This window comes from Mauremys mutica, chromosome 1, assembly GCF_020497125.1.
Source record: "Mauremys mutica isolate MM-2020 ecotype Southern chromosome 1, ASM2049712v1, whole genome shotgun sequence".
Lineage (NCBI taxonomy): Eukaryota > Metazoa > Chordata > Testudines > Geoemydidae > Mauremys > Mauremys mutica.
The window spans coordinates 178,130,175-178,151,583 of NC_059072.1; the positions used below are offsets into that span (position 1 = coordinate 178,130,175).

At 45.5% G+C, this 21,409-nt stretch overlaps 1 protein-coding gene across 3 annotated transcripts in view; it reads left to right on the top strand.

Annotated features, from left to right (window-relative positions):
* Window positions 1-21,409, top strand: part of IGSF3 (immunoglobulin superfamily member 3) — a 149,507-nt gene that overhangs the window by 33,052 nt on the left and 95,046 nt on the right. For all 3 annotated transcript variants that reach the window (XM_045002017.1, XM_045002018.1, XM_045002019.1), the window contains exon 3: window positions 4,471-4,848. In XM_045002017.1, coding sequence (XP_044857952.1) covers window positions 4,471-4,848 — 378 coding nt within the window. The remainder of the gene's footprint in view (window positions 1-4,470; window positions 4,849-21,409) is intronic.

Below are 21,409 nucleotides of genomic sequence, written 5' to 3' on the forward strand. Positions count from 1 at the left end.
TATTTTTTTAAAGCACTACATTGTTTCCTCTACCTCTTCTTTACCAGTCCTTGTATTGTCCGTAAACTATACTGGATTTGCAATTAAATGCCAGCTGTACCAATGAAATATCAGCCACATGCCAATCCCGACTGTTCCGTATGCTTTCTAGAAAAACTCCCTCTGTGAGCTTGCAAAGGGGTCTACAACCCCCCTACTGAGCAGAAACAGAAGAGGGGAGAGGAACCTCTCCAGCCTACACACACAACTGCCAATCATGGAGGCAGGCACCCCCAGCTGCAACCAATGAGGGACACAATACTTATTATAAAAGGACAGAAGGAAGAGGAGGCACAAAGTTCTGGGACAGCGAAGGGGCAACACCCCTGCACCAAGTTACCTCCTGAAACACAGCCAAAGAGATTAGAGCAAACCCCTAGGCCTCATTAGAGGCCAGGGCCCAAAACTGTCCTGACCAGGGGCTAACCAAAGGAAGACAGTCAGGGGCAGTAGAGATCCCTCGAAAGACTACATCAGGGACCGGTGACAACGTGGTACCTGAAATGGGATTTTGTGCAGCAGACCATCCCTGCAGAGAAGGGAAGCAAAAAACCAAAAACAAAACCCCCCACACACAAAACCCCAACTCCCCCTGCCCCCCCACTTTTTCTTTTCTTTCTCCCCCGTATATGCCACAGAACTACGGAGGGGAATCAGCACCTGCAATGGCTGGCAGACTCTCAAACCCAACAACAACAGTGGCAACAACAGCTGTTCGAACAGATGGCAGCCCACAGTTGTTATGAGTAGCAGGGCTAGTACCAGCCGCTACCCCTCAGATTCCCACCCCCGCGGGAAATGCCTCCCCCTTAATTCAGGGAAATGCTTCAGCCCTGGTGATTCCTAAGGTGACAGATGACCCAGAATCCTTCCTAGTAACTTTTGAGAGGGTAGCTACAGCTTCGCACCGGCCTCAGGCTCAGTGGGTGATCTGCCTCGCCCCACTCCTCATGAGGGAAGCCCAAGCTGCATACTGGGGACTCGTCAACATAGTAGCCCAAGACTATTGAAGGCAGCCATATTAGAGAGGTTAGGCCTAGACAAAGAAGCCTACTGTTAACATTTTTGCTATGAGTACTTCTCCCCTCCTTCCCTCCACCCCCCACCAAAGCATGACCCCAGGTGCTCATCCAAAGGCTTAAGGACTTCTGTGGGCATTGGTTAAACCCAGAGACCCAAATGGGACCCCAGACAGCTGAACTCATAGTCCTCGAACAATTTATACAGATCCTTCCACTCGCTGCCCAAGACTGGGTTTGTAGGCACTGGCTGGGAACCCTAGCTGAGGCCACTCACCTCATGGAGGACTAAGTGGCTGTGTAAGTCATTTGGGGACCTGCTATGGAGGAAACGATGACTCCAGATACACCAGGGAAGGAGATGGGCTGGAGACCCAAAAGTGGTGGTCCCTCTTGGATAAATGCCAGGAAAGCCCATGCAGCCAGCTGGTGAATGGATAGCATAAGGGATAGGGGTGCACCTCAGGGCCAATGGGTAAGATTTCCCCACTACAACAGATCCACACCCTTAACACCCCACTGACTCCTTGTTCCAAACCTGCACAGGAGCGAAGAACCCACCCAAAGAGAAGATGACACAGCCACTAGAAAACAAAGGGCCGACAGAATAACCTGTTGCTCCTGTGGACAACAGGGGCACCAATTTTCGAGACTGCCCTTCTGGGGAGTGTAACTTCAGGCAGGTGTGGACTGGAGAGGAAAAGCCCAGAGCAATTCACAATCCCAGTTGAAGTAGAGGGACAACAGGCTATAACCATCATAGATGTGGCATCTGACCAAACGTTCATCCCAGAATGGGTATCCCAGAGTGGATACCCGAGAAGGGGAAAATCCCTATTAAATGTATCCATGGTGATGTTTTACGGTATCCCTCCAGGACCATAAGACTGACTGTTGATGGGCACCAAGACCCAGATGAAGGTACAGGTGTCTGCAGACCTACCTTATCCCGTGATATAGGCCAAGACTGGCCATATTTCCCCAAGCTCTTGCAGAAGCTTCCCTTAGTCCGGAAGAGACCCCAGAACAGGTGTTAGGTGTCCTTTTTCCCCTTTAAGGACCTTGACCTCGCCTATAGTGGTGCAGGGGATGACCGGTGAAGAAGTATTTGTAGAGACTCCTTCCCTTCAGAACCTAGAATAGAAACCAAGATTCCTGAGCCCCCACATTCGTATGCCAATGGATTTCACAAATACTTGCTGACAACAGACACTGTCATTCTCTAGTGCTGGTCCACAGGTGATAATGGCCTACTACTGCTAGCAGTTACTTCTCTAGTTCAGGTAGCAGAGGTCTGTGCTATGGATCTAAAGTTCCCAGTCTTGCTGACGACCCATGTGGGGTCAAAAGGTTTACACATGATAGAATTTTTGTTTTTCAGTTTGTTTAAAACAAACCGACCAACCTAGGAAATTACATTTAAAAACAAATAGAAGAAACAAAAGCACTGCATTAAAATAACTTTATAATCAAGTGATGCATTCCTAAGAAATTAGGAAGTGCCAGAATTAGGCTGCCTGGGCCACACTAGCTTTCTGCCGTTGTGCGTATGCATTATGATACCGTTTTTAATTACAAGGTCACAAATTGTTTTTTTTCCTGCAAGACTTTTGTTTGATGATGCAATCTTTAGTATAATATGTAATATAGAACTTAATGTTTAATTCTTCATGTCAAAGGGCATAGCTCCCATTGTGTGTGCAAATCCCTCAGACTCCACAGGGCAGGGAATTGGGGTATTGTTATCATTGGCAACAGTGTAACCTGTGCCATGGCACCATTGGGATGGAGATACTGGCATGACTAGCAGCACAGGAGCCTTTGTGTCTGCTTTTCCTGACCCCATTCCTTTCTTCCTCTTAAATCACATTATTTTATAAAGAGGAAAAAGAAACATAATTTGGAGCAGCAGTGAGCTGAGCCCAAGTTAATAGTTTGAATTGCACTCCATCTGTTCAGCTGCATGGCCTGATGGATATGCTGAGCCATTTTTCACAATTTGTTTTAGAGCTGGTAAGAACAATCTCTTCTGGATTCGTTCCAAGGTTTCTGCTGGGAAAACTTCATATCTGGACTCTGCTGCCCTCAGGGAGGGGAGGGCTTGAGTCAATAATCCTCAAATGGCAAACTACCTCTTTCGCTTGCAGTGGTTAGTTTTTTGGAAAGATTAAATTCCCCTCTGGAATTCAGCATCATCATTATTATTATTATTTTATTTAAAAAATGGATAACATTTGCAAACATGATTATGCTGGGCTGCTTTAAATCGGCTTATTGCTGTTTTATGATCACAAGTAAACAGTAACAGGAGCCAGGGTGATTGGCCTCGCCATGTGTACGTACTGCTGGTAACGCAATAACTGATGAGTACCCACTATGATCGGCAAACCCCAGAACCTTGGATGTAGAAGCAAACAAACCAGATTTCAGTAATTTGGAGCTTCTGAACACTGGCCCATTGGGGGCTGTGCTATCCATATGCTGGGGCTGCCAGATCATAAATAATTGGTATAAAATGTAGCAGATTGCAGTCATCCTCTCTATTCTCAACAGTGGTACAGCCTGCAGAGATCACATGTCCCACCATGCACTGCTCCATCTTGATCCAAGCAGTGAGGGGTGACTAGCCCCAGTATATGTGTCTCACTGTGCTAAATGCTGTTATTTCTTCTCCCCAAGTCTGTCCCCCCTCTCCCCGGACACTGCCAAGATAAAAACAATGCTAAAAATATCCCTCACCTATATAAACACCTTAGATGTTTAAAACCAAAATTTTAAAATCATTATCCTAGCTTTTCACCTCTGATGTTGTTGTTAGTTTTTGGTTTTGACCCGATTTGGACGGTGACTCTCTGGCATGATGCATTTCACTTTCTGATCTGGTTTCTTATTGTGCTAGCACAATAGTCTTGTGTCTGGGTTCTTAGCATTGCAGGAAAAGGTCTTAGTCCAACATAAAGCTTCTTTTAACGGATCTCTTAAAATGCTTTACTTTTGGTCAGCAACTGTGAAGCAGCTAGGAGGGTGCATTGACAAAGGCCAAAGCATTTTGATTCAGAGTCTCAAACAATTTTCATATCAAAAGCGATTTACAGGGTGCAGGCATAAGAAAATTGCTAACTGGGGTGGGGCATTGAGTGCTGTCCAGTGATTGGCTGTCAGGGCACCTGGATTCTACTCAGAGCTCAGATCCTGGCTCCCTTTTTGATCTTGGGCAAATCACTCATCATCTAGGTGCCCTTCTAGTAACTAGGTTAACCATCCCCTAAGGCTGTCATGAAAACTGAATGGTATCTAAGTGAAAGGTTGTGTGTGTGTGTGTGTGTGTGAAGTATTAATTTGCTAAATAGCAAAGTCTGTGGACCACTTTTTAATTTTTTTGGAGTAACTTTTTGCCCTTCCTCTTTTACAGGCATGGCCTTGGCACAGCGTCAGGTCACTGTTCAGGAAGGCCCTCTATACCGTACTGAGGGCTCCCACATCACCATCTGGTGCAACGTCACTGGCTACCAGGGTCCCTCAGAGCAGAATTTCCAGTGGTCCATTTACCTGCCATCTGCCCCAGAGCGGGAAGTGCAGATTATCAGCACCATGGATCCCTCCTTCCCTTATGCCATCTACACCCAGCGTGTGCGGAGTAGGAAGATCTACGTAGAGAGGGTACAGGGGGACTCTGCCCTGCTGCACATCATGGAGCTCCAGGACCGGGACGCTGGCGAGTACGAGTGCCACACACCCACCACCGACGAGAGGTACTTCGGGAGTTACAGCGCCAAGATGAAACTGATGGGTAAGGTGTTTGCTTTGTCTCGGTCGTCTGGAATCCGGATCACTAAGTATTGGCTTCATCTTGGGTTGACTGTACTAGAATTTATTAAGCCCCTTGTGTGGTATGTCCCATGCATGCTGTGTCCCAAAATGCTTGAGTAAGGAAAAAGTACAAGAGAAGAGAATGTGTATATAGTGTAAATTATATGAAACAATGGTGTAAAGAAAGCATAAGAGAATAAATTAAGACTCCAGTAATAAGACTTAATAAGGGGAGAGAAACCAAGAGGTGTAGGCAAGGGGGAAAGACATTTCAAATCTTGGCTGAAAGCAGGACATAGAGTTGATTTGTGTGCAGAAAATAGGAAGCCTGTTCCAGATGCCAGTACAGAGAAGAGAGCTTTCATGCCAAAGGGGGCAAAACTGTGTGGCAGGGAAGAGAGGAAGCCAGTGCTAGATAAGCATAAAGACAATCACAGGCAAGGTTCATGAGGCCTGAAACAAAGAGGGAAATGTTGAAATGGATCCTGAAATGAACAAGGAGTGGGATGAGCTTCCTGTGGTGAGGGTGATGAGGTTGTCTTTTCCTTTGTACTAGACAAATCAGAAAGAGCTGCTTTGTTTTGGCATTTTCCTAGCACCTTTCAGAGAGAAGATCTCTGAGTTGTTTTCAAACTTTAATTAAAGCCTCTGCACATCTTTGTCAGGTTTAGGTCAGTGGTATCCCAATTTAACAAGTGAGGGAGCTCAGGCATAGACATTATGCCTTGCCTGAGGTGTCTCAGTGAATCTTAAACAGAGCTGGGAACAGACTCCAGAATGCCTGACTCTGAGTGCCATGCCATAATCAGCTCACTATGCTCCCCCCTTTTAGAATAAGTGAGTGGAATAACAACTAGAGGGTTGCTGTGGGTAGAGATTTGATCCGCTCTTACCCACCCTGGGTATGTCAGAATATGCACGGCTTTGTGGTTGGAGCAGGTGGTGCAATGTCCTCTGCTAAGGAGCATGAGCCTAGAAGCAAGGACACAGGTGTTCTCCTTCTGACTCTGCCCTGTAACTGTGTATTAGGCATTTTAAATTCTGTGCCTCAGTCTTCCCATCTGTAAAATGAAGATAATAGTGACTTAACTTGTAGGACCGTGCAGATCAATTAACATACGTCAAGTGCTTATTGACATCCTGGGACAAAAAGTGCTGTAGCATGGCAAAGCATTGCTGCTTATTCACCCTATAACTGAATCTGTAGAGTTTGGCATTTTAGAGGACTTCATCCTTAGAAAAAACCAACTTGGGATTGATATTTTTGGGAAATAATATAACAACAATATAATAGTTACATATTCTACTTGTCAGAGATCATGCAAACAGTGCTTTGACTGGGCTTTTCTCTCTCCTTACAAACTTAAATTTTTGGAGGAAAGTGATCAAAGGTGTCTTCTGCGGAATCGTTGCAAATCAATCTCTTTGGACAGTGCTGACCTCTGTTTTCTGTGCATGTCTTTCCTCATTTCCTTAATGTCTAAGGAGCAGTTGTAAATAACCAAAATCTTATTTTCATATAAGTACATCTTCCCTGGTATTTATTCCCCCACAAGAAGTCACATTCATCTCCCTGTGACATATTTGTGACATCTCAGTTGTCACCATGTAAAACAGAGGGTTCTGACCTCTGGTGGGGATATAAATAGCAGGAGCAGATGGACTCCTAAGAAACGTAGATCTTAATTTTTAATATAAACTGTCCCTAGAAGCTGAAGTAACAAGAGAAGAGAAATGCAGAAAATAGACTGGTTTCCAAATCATTTTGTCTCCCTCTCCCAACTCTGAGCAATCACTAGCTCTTTGAAGGCTTTTAACCCTTTAGGATTATGGATATTAACCTGGAGTTTAACAACTTAATTCCTGAATTATTTTAAACATTCATGAATGGGGTGAAGATGGTGGATAGGGGAGGGGACAGTGATTGTGGGGGTGAGAAATATCAGAGGTTCCTGAGTCTGGAGTAGGAGAGCTAGGTGGAGGAGCAGAGCGATCCATGGAGTGGAAGAAGAAATTTCGAGTAGATGCATGACTCGTGCATCTGAAATAGTGATGGAAGCAGAAAGCTGCTGGTAGGGAAGAGGGGAGTTATCTCTTGGAGAAAGCGGAGAGCTGCACACCGGGAGTACTGTAAGCTTTTGAACTAGCAAACTCTTTCTAGCAGGCCAGTCAAATGGTGTGCTGGGGTTAGGGATGGACACCTTGTGGATTGGCCAGTTTCTGAAGTTTGAAGGTGGCTAACTGGAGAAGCTGTGTCATGGAGACATGAGGCTATCTGGTCAAGGGGAGAGATCAGTAAGAGGCTGCCAGGTGACTCCATGAAGGAAGACAAAGTCTGCTGTGCTGTTGCATGGGTGTGGAGTGGGACTCATTCTGCCTGTTGGGGTGGAAGAGAACCAGTTGCAAGTGGTTATGAGGGTGGAAAGTAATCTCTTTGGAGGGGAAAGGATGTGGGTCTCCTAGATTGGGGCAGATGGTGAAGAACTAAGAGGTGACTTGGCTCCAGTCAGTCACTTAGGCCAAGTACCCCAGTCCTTGAACCGGGGCCCTCTTGCCCAGGGGGCTGGGCGTGCTGCAAGGGGGACCAGAGTTCAGGTTCTGCCTGGGGTGAGGGCTTCCACTTGGTGATTATGAGAGAGGGAAGGGATAGGTTGTTGGAATACTTTGGACCTTGACAATGGCCAAGCAGGGTGAGAGAAGGCCAGTTAAGAAGTTGATAATGGGGACAAATGGGAGACAAAGCTTTCAAAGGCAACAGGGACTGGAAGTTGCTTTCCTATAGGAAAATGTGGCTCGCAATTGGTTTTTTTTTTTTTTTTTGTGGCGGATGTGCACTAGCTTTGTAAAGTTGTCCCTTCCTCCAAGAGAAGCTGATATGACCTGCCCTGAAAATCCTGTTGCCTGCCTGACTTTTTTTGACCTGGGGCTAACAAACACTGGCTGCTTCTCTCTGCCTTCCTTTTAAACACCACTAAACAGCAATTGCATCCCATCCAGCCTTTTGGGGAAAGCATGTTCAAATTTGCCCTGAGCTCCCTTCCTGAGGGAGGCAGTATGGGACTCGACTGCATGAATGGAGCCCAAGGAGGAAGCTGGCAAAGTAGCAGGTCATGTGGAGCAATCAACTGTTTCTTCTGCTCAGTAGCAGTTTTTCCACCTGAAATGCAATAGTCTCTCCTGGCATCTTGCAGAGCATTCTGTTAGCTAGCGTGAGAAATCCCCCTGTGAGTCAGGGCAGTGACTCCTTGTGGGTGTGTGGGGGATACTTCTAGTTACTGGAGGGAGTGAGGTTTGCAGCCAGGTTTCCTCCTCTTGGATTCTTGTTAGCACACATGCGTGTCCTCCGTTTCCTTTAACCCACGCAGGAGTAAAGCATACCCGTTCAAGAAGAGCTGCTGAGCCTTGAGTGAGTTACTGTTCTCATTTTCTCCAAAGTGGAACCAACCATTTTTCCTTTCATTACATTATGAATTTTTAAATCTCTCATTAGGTTGAACAGCTTTTTTTGGTGGTAGAGAGGCCTGGTGAGAGAGAGAGAGAGAGAGAGAGATGCTAAAAATACCTGTGTGGGACAGGTGGGGGTACGCAGGGGTGCATGGGGAGGTTTTAGAAGCTGCATAGTCTGGGCTTTTGGATCACTTAGTGCTATTGTGGTTGATGGTAAATGGTAACTGAACAATCTGTTCCTGTTAGTTACAAAAGGTGGCTCTGGGACCTGGCGATCAGGGAAGGCTCTCTGAACAGATCTGAGGGCTCTGGAGCCATCTGTCTCTGAGGTCAGGTGGGATTCTAGTGCAGCCTGCCTCCGATAGCTGCTGTTTGACTCCTTGTCAGCACAGTGACGTCTTGCTGTGCTAATGCATCCTGTTCCTTTTGGCCACTGTTTGCACCCTGAGCTATTGTGGTGGTTGTTCTCTCCCACTCGGAACAGGTGCCTTGTGCTGTGAAGCCAAGATACTTCAATCGCTAACTGTTGGACTGAGTTGATAGTTTTAAAGTCGCGTCACTCACGCTTGAAGGTTCACTCCTTCCCCCATTTAATAAAAATCATGACATTTTTTGTTTTATAGCTCAATACACAGCATGATGTGGGTTCCTCTGTGTGTATAGGGAATCTGGGTTTGGGCTGGATCCCCCCTCAGCTTTCCTTGGTATTTCCTGAAGCCCACAACATGAGGTGCTCCTAAAACGCCTTGAGACGTTTATCTTCAGGTGCTGTGAATTTATGAAAAATGGGCAGGCTGCAACACGAGTCCCCAGTTCATAGAAGTTAGAGATGGGAAAAGTTGGCACCTGTAGCTCCAGCCCTGGAGTCGGTGCCCATACAAGGAGCCGCATATTAATTTTTGAAGAGCCGCATGTGGCTCCGGAGCCATAGGTTGGCCACCCCGCCTTACAGCATAGGAGTTATGTGAACTCTTCTTGCCTTCATCCTCTAGTTTCACCCTGGTTTTTTTTTTGTTTTGTTTTTGTTTTTGCTGCTCTGAAAGTGATGGAGCTGTAGGGGCATTCTGAAGATTGTGTCTTGGTTCTGACTTGAAAAACCAAAAGCAACTGAGCACAGTTGTCTCCAATGTAGAATCTGCAATGCAAAGTTCCCAGGTACCTGGCTAGTTCATGCTAAAGAGAGCTAAGACTGGGAGTGTTGGTGACCTCTCCTTCCTGGAAGGCTGGGCAAGTTTAGGTAAAAAATTAGCAGGGTTGGCAATAGGGCTAACTACAATTTAGTGCCCCCCCTCATATGCTTTCTTAACCCAGTTATACCTGCCCAGCCAGTCCAGTCTCAGTCTAAGTAAGCCTAGCTCACCTTGTGCAGATTGGCACTTAATCTATGTTCTGTGCCATGTTCCCCTGGCCAGCCAGCACCAAAGCCAATACCTTTCTTCTTGCTGCTGGGACTTGATTAAGGAACTGTGGGAGATGAATCGCTTCAGCTGATGAAAATATATTTTAAAAATCTGTTTTATTTTAAAGATTTATGCCTGCCCCATCTGGACTGAGACAGACCTGTGTATGGGGGCCCCAGGACTCAAATAAGAGGTGTGGTGTGGAGCAGGATTAAGGTGCATTGACTGAGCTGGGAATAGGGGGAAACGCTTTTTACATGTGCTTGCATTTTGCATGGATCTAGCATTTCCCTCTGTACTGAACACTAAAAACATCTGTAATCAGTTTTAGACAGAAGGGAGTTGGCCTCTTTCCTTGGCTTGGCATGCAAGTTCTTCACACAGAGAGCAAAGTGAAAGTGGGGTAGTGATGGGAAGAATGTGTTGTGGCAGAGGAGAAAAAGGAAGAGAACATATCTGTCTATGGTGGATTTCTCTGATGGACATCCTCTACCTTATTCCTCCTCAAGAAGTTCAACCATGGACAATCTCTGCTCAAAGCAGAAGAAAAAAACGTGCCTCTCCCTTGTATTCCTGCTTCATATCTCCTGGCTTCTCATTAACATCTGGCTGAGCAATCACTATGCCCTAATGGGTCTTGTGACCTTATGTAGCTCTTATTTTATTCTGTCAGCTGGGGCACAGGTGGCTTCATTCCAGGGGGATTTAGAGGTTGGAGAGGACTGTAACACAGACTGGTAATGAGGGGGGAGCATGGTGTGCAATTGAGGACAGGAATGGTTCCTGCAGACTTCTAAAAGCTTCCATTCCCCCAAGAAAGGAGTTTTCCCCCAGTTTTCAGGTGAGAGGCAGATGCCTAGGGAGGCAGTGCAATTGGCTCCAGCAAAATGAAACAAATATTGCCGAGCTTGTGACAATTAGCTATTTAAAGTGAAAGCTGTAAAATTGCATAAAATGAGACCTCAGCAAGGCTAACACAATGGAGGCTTTTTCCTCCAGCACCCCCTCCCCCAAATCCTCATTGTTTTTTGGTACTAGGGTGGGCAGGGGACTCTGTCTAAAAAACTCTAAGGCTGTGTCTATATTACATCTGCCCTGCTCTAAACCGATGGGAGAGAGCTCTCCTGTTGGCTTAACTCCCACCAGGGCCGTCCTTAGGATTTACGGGGCCCTATGCAGTATTATTAAACTGGAGTCCCTATGCTCGATGGGCAGCCTGGGTTCACATGCGTATTTTAGATAAGGGTGATCTTTTGAAGGATTTATTTAAAAAACGATATGTCTGAAGATCCAAGCATTTAAGGCTAAAGATGAATATTCAGATTGTACATCTAAAACTCTATGCAAGGATTTTTTAGGGATGTCATTTTATAATCTTCAGCAACACACTAATGAAATATTTTAAAGCAAATTTTAAACTAAGGTCCTGTAGACTAACATGTTCTGAGTAAATATTACAGTAATTCACAGCTGTTTTTGTCAGTAAATTCAGAAACTGACAGTATATACCTGGGGGTTGGCAAACACCTGTTAAATGGCTTCATTACCACTTGAATGGCTCTTTAGCAGTTTCAGTGATGTGCTAATACCTCTGGCAGGCTAGAAGCCTTTTTCATTTTTAAGTACTAGATCCCCTCCAGAGGAAGACTCACCAGGCTGCAGCAGCCAGCTGTGATGGGAGCCTCAGAAAGGGTCAGATTAGAACAGGGATAGGAAGAGGTGGGGGGGTGGACACTAAGACCCAGGGGTCCCCCAAATTTTCAGGTACCCTACGCAGCTGCATATGCTGTGTATGCTTAAGGACGGCCCTGACTCCTGCCTCCCCAAGAGGCTGTAGCTATGTTGGCAAGAGAAGATCTCCTGCTGACATAGTGCTGTCCACACCGGTGCTTAGGTTGGTGTAATTTATATTGCTCAGGGTGTGGATTATTCACACCCCGGAGTGACGTAAGTTATACTGAAGTAATTTGTAGTATAGTCAGAGCCTCTATACAGAAGGGAAGAATGAAAGGATCCTAGACTTCAGTTTAACAGAGTTTTTGGGCTGTCCTGAAGACTTCATTATTGACTATCCCAACACACCCAGGTGTGGTTCTTCCGGCAAAGCAGCCGATGGGTAACAGGCAGGTCCAGAATTGCTTCTCATCAGGCTAGAATTTCTGCTTTCCAGGGGATAGTGAGCTCTCTAGGTCACTTTGCTCACTGGGCTATATATGTTGCTCCACAGCAGTGTGGGTAGCTAGTCCCCTCAGAGTTGCAGCATCCTGTGCGCTCAAACTCCCTTATAATTGGTCTAATAAAATATCTACTGTAATGTATCAATTTACATGGCCCCTGTCATCCTGGTATTAGAGCTCTGGGAACTTTAATGCTTGTTCTCCTCTAGTCCTTGGAGTTAGTGTTTTTCTTCTTCGTCTTCCTTTCCTTGTATCCATGCCAAGACCTTTTTGCAACCCCCCTTCCTTTACAGAATCATATTGTGTTTTAATAGTTTTGTAAATACATCTGATATGCCACCCTCATCTTTTGTCTCCTGTTTCTTCTGGGTCTAGAAAAGGTGAGAGGTGGCATACCTCAAATGGGTTTATGTCTCAGATGCAGTGGGTTCAGTTGTGAGAATCATCTCACCAAATGAGGGCTCTTGGTCTGATTCTGGCATTTTAGTGGAGGAAGCTGGGGGTCAAGGCTCTTGGGTTCCATTTCTGTCTCTGCCACTGACTTGCTATGTGAACTTGCTTAGGTAAATCACTTGTCATCTGTCACCGTTTCCTCATCAGTAAATTGGGGATAATACTGTACAGGTGTGTTACAAGGACTTGAACTAAATGTTTGTAGAGGGGCTTTGGATCCTCAAGTGAAAGGTGTTAGAAAAAGCAGAATATTAAGTTTCTGCTGTGCCTAATAAATCATATTGAACGTAGATTCACTTCTTGTCCTACTTGCCTGTTTCCCAGTTTTTGAAACTGTTGTATAGCCACTAAGAACATCTTCTAATATTTTCTAAAATTATTAGGGAAATAGGAATTGGACCTGGATGCTTTAGAGGAGGGTGCAAGAAACCCCAGAGTGGACAACAGTGGAGTAACATAACTCTAGAAAAGGATGCTTCCTTCTCGTCCGCATTATTGTCTGGTGCTCTGAAGCAAGAGGGTTCAGATTTCTTTCAAACTTAAAATAATTCCGGTTGCCATAACTGGATGTTCATTATCTAATGAAATGGCTGATCGTTTCGAATCCTGCTATGCTCTTGACTTTAATTATATCCTGCTGCAATGAGTTCCGCAGTTTAATTGTGCATTGTTTGTGGTTTTTTTAAAGTACTTCCTTTCAGGTTTACACTGAAAGGTATTAATTTGAGCTGCATATCCCCTTTGCTCTTTTTTTATGACAGAGGGCAAATAGGAGCATCTGACCTACCTTCTCTGCTCCATTCATTTTGTGTATCTTTATCATGTCCCAATTATTCATCTCCTCTTTAAACAGTCCGTTGTTCACCTTTTCTTGCAGTATGCCATCTGCTATTCTATCAGATTGGAATTACATGCCTGGCTTCTTTATTACTGTAGGATTTGACATCCCTCCTCTACCCCAACATATACATAGGAAACTAAACAAGTTGAATGCCTCAGCTAGAATGTGTTCCTAACAGCAAATAGTTTGGCACACCTGCTCCCCTCCACTGAAAGCGGGTGGTGGTGTGGGGGCGGGGGTGTTGGTGTGAGGACCTCAATTATGGAAGGTCCCTCTCCCCAACCCCAGTGAACCTGGAGTTACAGTCCTCTACAGCACATTATAAAGTTCCATGTATTTTCCTAGACTCTTCCTGATGGGGGTAGGGCTAATTTTTAATTTTAGCTAACATGTGAGGAGGTTTTTAATGTTATGATCTTTGGATTTTTTTGAGTGCATCTCTGTACTTCATTTACACTTCTGTAGTAGTTAGGTGCATTTTTAGAAATTAATAAAAGATTTTCAGGTTACATTCCCCTCCAAACATAATTTAGTCTTTATAACAAGCCCTTGGCCAATTTGTACTTGTTTGATTTGTGATGCTTTTTATCTGACATGGGGAGGAAACTCAAAGCCCAAATGCTGGACCTGAGTTTAACGTGCAGGACTTCTGTCATGTTTCTTGCATGCAGGGGCGGCTCCAGACCCCAGCACACCAAGCGCGTGCTTGGGGCGGCACGCCGCGGGGGATGCTCTGCCGGTCGCCGGGAGGGCGGCAGGTGGCTCCGGTGGACCTTCTGCAGGCGTGCCTGCGGAGGGTCCGCTGGTCCCGCGCGGCTTCGGTGGAGCCGCGGGACCAGCGGACCCTCCGCAGGCATGCCTGCGGGAGGTCCACCGGAGCCGCGGGACCAGCGACCAGCAGAGTGCCTCCCGCGGCATGCCGCCCTGCTTGGGGCGGCGAAATGTCTAGACCCGCTCCTGCTTGCATGTCTGTTAGTTTGGGTAGTGAAACCAGACCGGTGGGTCAGTTCAAACATACCTCTTTGACGCTAAAATAATCTCTTCAGCATGATGCTGTTTTCACAAGCATCAACTTGAACTCTGTCACTGCTTCCATTGATGCTTGACTCTTGCAAGCAGCTGATAGCTCCCTGCAGGTGTCCGTGCTGCTATCGGCCTGTTGGGAACATTGACTAGCTTTTCTTTCATGCCCATCTGCCTTACAAGTATCAGTTCAGAGGGACTGAACTGTCTGCTGCCCACAGCCTTGCACTGACCTTGGCTCTGGAGCGGAAGTAGCAGTTGGTTCAGCCACCTTGCCTGCTCCCTTTGCTTTGTTGATTGAATCTTCCCTCTTTAATCTCTCATGCACCACGGCTCTGCATTTACCTCTTAATAGGAGTCCTCATGTAATAAATATGTTTTAGTGTATACAGTACCTTCTGTGCACTAAAAGTTCCATGCTGCGCTTTGACACGCTCCTGTTTGAAACAGTCAGAGCACACTGCAGGGGTGTGTGTGTGTGCGCGCGCGCTAGCAGGGTCTATGTGGCCACTTAGTGCAGGGCAAGCTAGTATGCTGTACATTCACACCCTGTCTTGCTGCATGCGAAGTCTGTGTCAATAAGCCCTTAGATTGCTTAGAACCACAGAACTGATCCTTTTATCCTTCCTAGGTAGGTGAATTGAGTTCCGTACATGAGGGAGTGGGGGGGGTGCTCTTTCAGATGAAGCCCTGTTTGCTATATGCAGGAAACTTTTTTGTGCAGCACTCTAACAGTTGTAAAGGTCTGTTAGACGGAAGATGCTATATAAAAAGAGCAAGAGAGGATTAGAAAGACTGGGCTAGCAGGTGGTGGGGTGAGTAGGTGCTAATGTTGAGATTGAACAGAGTTTGGTATGTGCATCCAAGTCTCTTTTTGTAGCGATGTCTCCAGATATCAGAGGGAAGCTGGCAGAGGGAAAGCATTTGAGTCCTTTTTCTTGAACTTTCTGCAGCCATAGCTGCATTGCCAAAGGGCAGCAGAGAAGCATCCATCTCTTTTGCTTCTGTGTCTCCCTGTGACAGGTGCAATAGGAGTTGATTGGTCAAAGCAGCTTGGCAACTCTTCTGCCTTGGGACCTGTTTTTTGACTTGCTGACAGACCCTGTTGGTGTTTCTGGCTGCTTTGCTGGAATAATGAGTGGCGGGGGAGAGCAGTTTCTCCGCTTCTGTACTTCAAAAGAGTCTCTCAGCATTAAGTGGGGAAAGTGATAACTGTGAGCGCAGCTGCTAACATATGGCACCCATCCCCTGCCTTAGCAATTGCTCAGTGAACTCTGAAAGTGAAATACAGTCCCTGCAGCTCCAGCCAGATGCAGCTCTGAGAAATCCTATAATGGAGCAGGCCATTATTCTATTACCAGCAAAAAATTTCACGTTTCACATCTCCCATTTTCCTGCTGCCTCTCTTGGGGATGTTTTGCTACGTTTCCGCCTTCCTCCCACTCTTTTTTTTTTTTTTTAATTCATTTTCCCTCTAGGATTACTTCATTCTTTCTTCATCTCCAGTCTCTTAGGTTTGGTTTTTCTGCATCTGTCTGTCTGTCTGCTCCTTAGAGGCAGGGGCAGCTGTTTTTGTAGCTGATGCTAGTGCTATTCTTTGCCAGCTTTGATGCACAAAATAAGTCTGATCCCCTCCCCATGCGAAGGAAGAACCACGTCCCAGCATAGCAGGAGACATTTAATGCCCATTGTAAAGCTAGCCTGCCTCTGTCTCTGCTTGTGTATACCTTTTTGGTCACCAATCAGTGTTCCCTCTCAATAGTGACTACAGTTTTGCTGCCCTTTTTTTTTTAAAGGGGCACCACGTAAACTCTAGAAATAGTTGCAGCAACAAGTAATTCTAACCATGTTTCTAATAATACATCAGATTGTGATTTTTTATATATATATATATTTTAAATCTAATGTACTTTCTAGATTGATGCTGTTCGTACTGTTTCCACATCACTCAAACTTGGAGAGCCAACTTAAATGGATCACTTTCAACTTTTGGTTCTCAAGTCCTAGCCTAGGGCGGCTGTTGGGTTTGTTTTTTTTCTACTTCATGGGGAGGATGCTTTCTATCCAAAACATTGGCTGTTGTGTGAAAGTCAGAAGGTGGGGTTGGGGAAAAAGTTTTCTTGCCGTTTTGTACGGTAATCAAGAGACTTCTGCCCAAGGTTCTTTGATTCAAGTACTCAAATGACTTTTCTAATTGCTGGTGATTTAGGGAGTGAGGTGGTAAGGTTGGTTGACGGGAAATTGTGGGATTTGTAATGGAGAAGAGCATAATCAAGAGGCTGAAGCAGTAACTTAAGAGCTCCTGGCTCTGCCACTGACATGCTATCGCCTTTTGCGAGTCACTTAATATCTCTATGCCTCAATCTTCCCATCTGTAAAAGGGGGAATAATAAAGTATCTAAAAAGGGGAGGGTCTTTTTTGAGGCTTAAGTGTCTGCACATGCACTTTTTACCAATGGCATCTCTGAGACCTTTACGAAGTTTGAATGATTAATGCTCACAACTTTATTTCTCCTGTTTTGTCAAACAAGCCTGTGGTGTTTTCTATAGATCCTGAAATACTGAACAGCTTGGGCTCTTCATATAGGAAGCGTATGATCCTAGGAGGGGAGGTGTTCAGAAAGAAACCTAGGCCTGAGTTAGTAGCGAACTGCCTCGTGGTTTTGAGGGGCTGAGAGGAGACATTTTTCCATCTTGATACTGTGGCTGCCCAGTCAGCTTAGTCCTATAACAGTTTTACAATCTTTATCTGATATAGGTTTAAGAGGATTTCCCTGGGCATGGTGGATTATAATAAGTCGGCAAGCAGTCTCCAGCTGATATTCCTTCAGAAAGTATTTATTTTAAGTGGGTTTAACTGTATTTAATTTTTTTTCATTGTCTGTAAGTAAATTGTTTACACTATTAAAAAAAAATCTAGAAAAAAATGAAGGTATTATGGCTTTCTAGTCTGCTCTTAAGGGAAGGAAGAGGTATCCGGGGTAGACCAAAGAAAGTAAAGCAGCAATGTGGATAAATGTAACCTCATTCCACAAAATGCTGACTAGTAATACTGTCACCCATCTGTTGATAAGTTGGAGATATTGTGGAAGGGAGGATTTCAAGAAAAACTCAAGTGTTGCATAATATTTCAGTAAGGGTGTCCCCTCCTATAATTCACTAGTGAACCAATGACCCAACATAGTGTTAGAAGTGCTAAGCTGCTGCAGGTTCTGTCTTTTGATGAAGTGTGAAAGTGAAGTACTCTGGCCACTTAGAGGATCGTTAGTAATCACATGGTACATTTCTTAAGAGTAGGGTTTAACTGTGGTATCTTGGCCAAGTGCCATTTGATGTAATTACATTATTTTTTTTCCAAACTTCTCACTATGGCAGGGGTAGGCAACCTATGGCACACGTGCCAAAGGCAGCACATGAGCTGATTTTCAGTGGCACTCACACTGTCTGGGTCCTGGCCACTGGTCCGGGGGGCTCTGCATTTTAATTTAATTTTAAATGAAGCTTCTTAAACATTTTAAAAACCTTGTTTACTTTACATACAACAATAGTTTAGTTATATATTATAGACTTATAGAAAGAGACCTTCTAAAAAGGTTAAAATGTATTACTGGCACGCGAAACCTTAAATCAAAGTGAATAAATGAAGACTCGGCACACCACTTCTGAAAGGTTGCTGACTCCTGCACTATGGTATTCTTCACTTACGCGCCTCAGTTTTCAGAGTGGTAGCTGCGTGCTGCATTAGTCTGTATCAGCAAAAAGAACAGGAATACTTGTGGCACCTTAGAGACCAACAAATTTATTTCAGCATAAGCTTTTGTGGGCTAAAACCCACTTCATCAGGTGCATGCAGTGGAAAATACAGTAGGAATATATCACACACACACACACACACACACAGGACATGAAAAAAATGGGTGTCGCCATACTAACTATAATGAGGGTAATCAGTTACGGTGGGCTATTATCAGCGGGAGGAAAAAACCTTTGTAGTGATAATCAGGATGGCCCATTTCCAACAGTTGACAAGAAGGTGTGAGTAACAGTAAGGGGGAAAATTAGCATGGGGAAATAGGTTTTACTTTGTGTAAGGACCCATCCACTCCCAGTCTTTATTCAAGCCTAACTTAATGGTGTCAAGTTTGCAAATTAATTCCAGTTCTGCAGTTTCTCATTGGAGTCTGTTTCTGAATTTTTTTGGTTGGAGTATTGTGACTTTGAGGTCTATAATCAAGTGACCAGAGAGGTTGAAGTGTTCTCCAACTGGTTTTTGAATGTTATAATTCTTGACGTCTGATTTGTGTCCATTTATTCTTTTACGTGGAGACTGTCCGGTTTGGCCAATGCACATGGCAGAGAGACATTGGTAGTTGTGCAGGTGAACGAGCCTCTGATAGTGTGGCTGATGTGATTAGGACCTCTGATGGTGTCCCCTGAATAGATGTGGACAGAGTTGGCAAAGGGCTTTGTTGCAAGGATAGGTTCCTGGGTTAGTGTTTTTGTTGTGTGGTTGCTGGTGAGTATTTGCTTCAGGTTGGGGAGCTGTCTGTAAGCGAGGACTGGCCTGTCTCCCAAGATCTGTGAGAGTGATGGATCATCCTTCTGGATAGGTTGTAGATCCTTGATGAGGTGCTGGAGAGGTTTTAGTGGGGGGCTGAAGGTGACAGCTAGTGGCGTTCTGTTACTTTCTTTGCTGGGCCTGTCCTCAGTTTGTTCTGCAGTGTTACCATACACTGGAACAGCTGCCCTGCCACATTCCGTCTCAGACATGGTTGCATTTCAGTGGTGCATTGTGTATGTGCATGCACATGTACAGAGTATATGTTTGTAAAAGTGCTTTTGGATATTTCAGAACGCCTTTCATCTTGAAAGGTGATGGTACTCACTGTTCACATCTAACCCTCTTAAGGCTTTCATGCCACCTATGCTACCCGCATGAAACAAAGGAAGGCAAGCCAGGCAGTCTTCAGAAAGTTGAAGGAAAGATTGTTCAAATGTATTTTTTTTTTTTAAAACCATACAAAGGACCATCCTTTGGTCTTTCTCTACTAAATTTGCTTTAACAGTGTTCCCAGGGTTTCTTATATTTCAGGATGTCTGAGGGCAAGAAGCCCAAAGCATGACCTTATTTATCTTTCAGATCTGTTTTTCAAGAGCACATAACTTGCTGTGTGTCTATAAGAAACAACTTCAAGTCTCTCCTGTCCTATTCCTCCTCCCCTTCTTCAATGTACTTTATTAAAGAAAAACTGCCTTAGGGATGTGAGCAAACATAAATAACCTCTACTAGCTTAGCATGACTCGTCTGCTGTTCAGAACTGTTCTTGAACAATGACCTGTCGCCTGTGAAATATTCAAAATCCTTAGCATGTTGGCCTAATGACAGTAGAATAACCACTCTATCTGTACTAGTCACCTAAGGGAGAATTTTCTAGGGGTGTGCAGAAGAGGATAGAATTAGGACTAAAGAGATGGAAAAACTGCCAAACTGAATGCTGGGGGGTGGAAATCTCATAATGATCCAAATATTAGACTGTAAACTAGTCTTGCAAAGACAAGTGATGGAGCTTCTATTGCTTTAAAACTGAACTGGACCTCTCAACAGAACAGTCCACTACTGGCTGAGGGTATGGCTACACTGACGAGTTGCAGCGCTGGTAGTTTGCAGCGCTGGTCGTCCAGCTGTGCAGGGCCAGCGCTGCAGTGTGGCCACACTGACAGCTACCAGCGCTGCAGTGTGGCCACACTTGTAGCATTTGCAGCGCTGTACTGAGAGGTGCATTGTGGGCAGCTATCCCACAGAGCACCTCGTCCCATTTTGGCGCTGTGTATTGTGGGAAGGGGAAGGAAGTGTGTGGGTCATTCCGCTTCCTGTTCCAACGCCCCATGGTGCATCGCTTCACTTCCCAGCAGTCACAGTTTCCCCGTCCACGTTTCTAGCCATTGTGAGTGCAGCACGCTTTCTGTGTGAAATGGAGCCTGAGCTGCTGAGAACTTTGCTGATGACTGTCGCCAGCACATCACGTTTGGCAGTTGAGCTATTCCTTCAGCTCCAAAGTGACAGTGAGGAGTCCGACGATGATCTGGATTTGCCTAATGCAGGTGACATGAAATTGCTTGTGGCGGTAACGGAAATGCTCAGCACTGTGGAACGCCACTTTTGGGCTCGTGAAACAAGCAGTGAGTGGTGGGATCACATTGTCATGGAAGTCTGGGATGATGAGCAGTGGCTGCAGAACTTTCGTATGAGAAAAGCCACTTTCATGGGACTGTGTGCTGAGCTCGCCCCCACCCTGCGGCGCAAGGATACGAGATTGAGAGCTGTCCTGACGGTGGAGAAGCGTGTGGCTATTGCAATCTGGAAGCTGGCAACTCCAGACAGCTACCGATCGGTCGGGAACCAGTTTGGAGTGGGAAAGTCGACCGTGGGAATTGTTTTGATTCAAGTTTGCAGGGCCATTAATCGCATCCTGCTAAGGAGAACCGTGACTGTGGGGAACATGCAGGACATTGTAGATAGATTTGCAGAAATGGGTTTCCCTAACTGTGGAGGGGCAATAGATGGGACGCATATTCCTATTCTGGCACCACCCCACCTAGCCTACGAGTACATTAATCGCAAGGGGTATTTCTCTATGATTCTCCAGGCGCTTGTGGATCACCGTGGGCGTTTCATTGACATTTACACAGGCTGGCCTGGAAAGGTGCATGATGCACGCATCTTTCGGAACAGTGGCCTGTTCAGGAAGATGCAGGAAGGGACATTTTTCCCAGACCGAAAGATCACAGTAGGGGATGTTGAAATGCCCATTGTGATCCTTGGGGATCCTGCTTACCCATTAATGCCTTGGCTCATGAAACCCTATACAGGGAAGCTGGACAGGAGCCAGGACCGTTTCAACTACAGGCTGAGCCGGTGCCGAATGACTGTGGAGTGTGCTTTCGGGCGTTTAAAGGGGCGCTGGAGAGCCCTTTATGGGAAGCTAGACTTGGGGGAAAGCAGCATCCCTGCAGTTATATGCGCTTGCTGTACCCTCCATAATATTTGTGAAGGGAAGGGTGAAACATTCAGCCAGGCATGGACCTACGAGGTACAAGTCTTGGAGGCTGAATTTGTACAGCCAGACAGCAGGGCTACTAGAGACGCCCACCACAGGGCAACAAGGATTAGAGATGCCTTGAGGGAGGAATTTGAGGCTG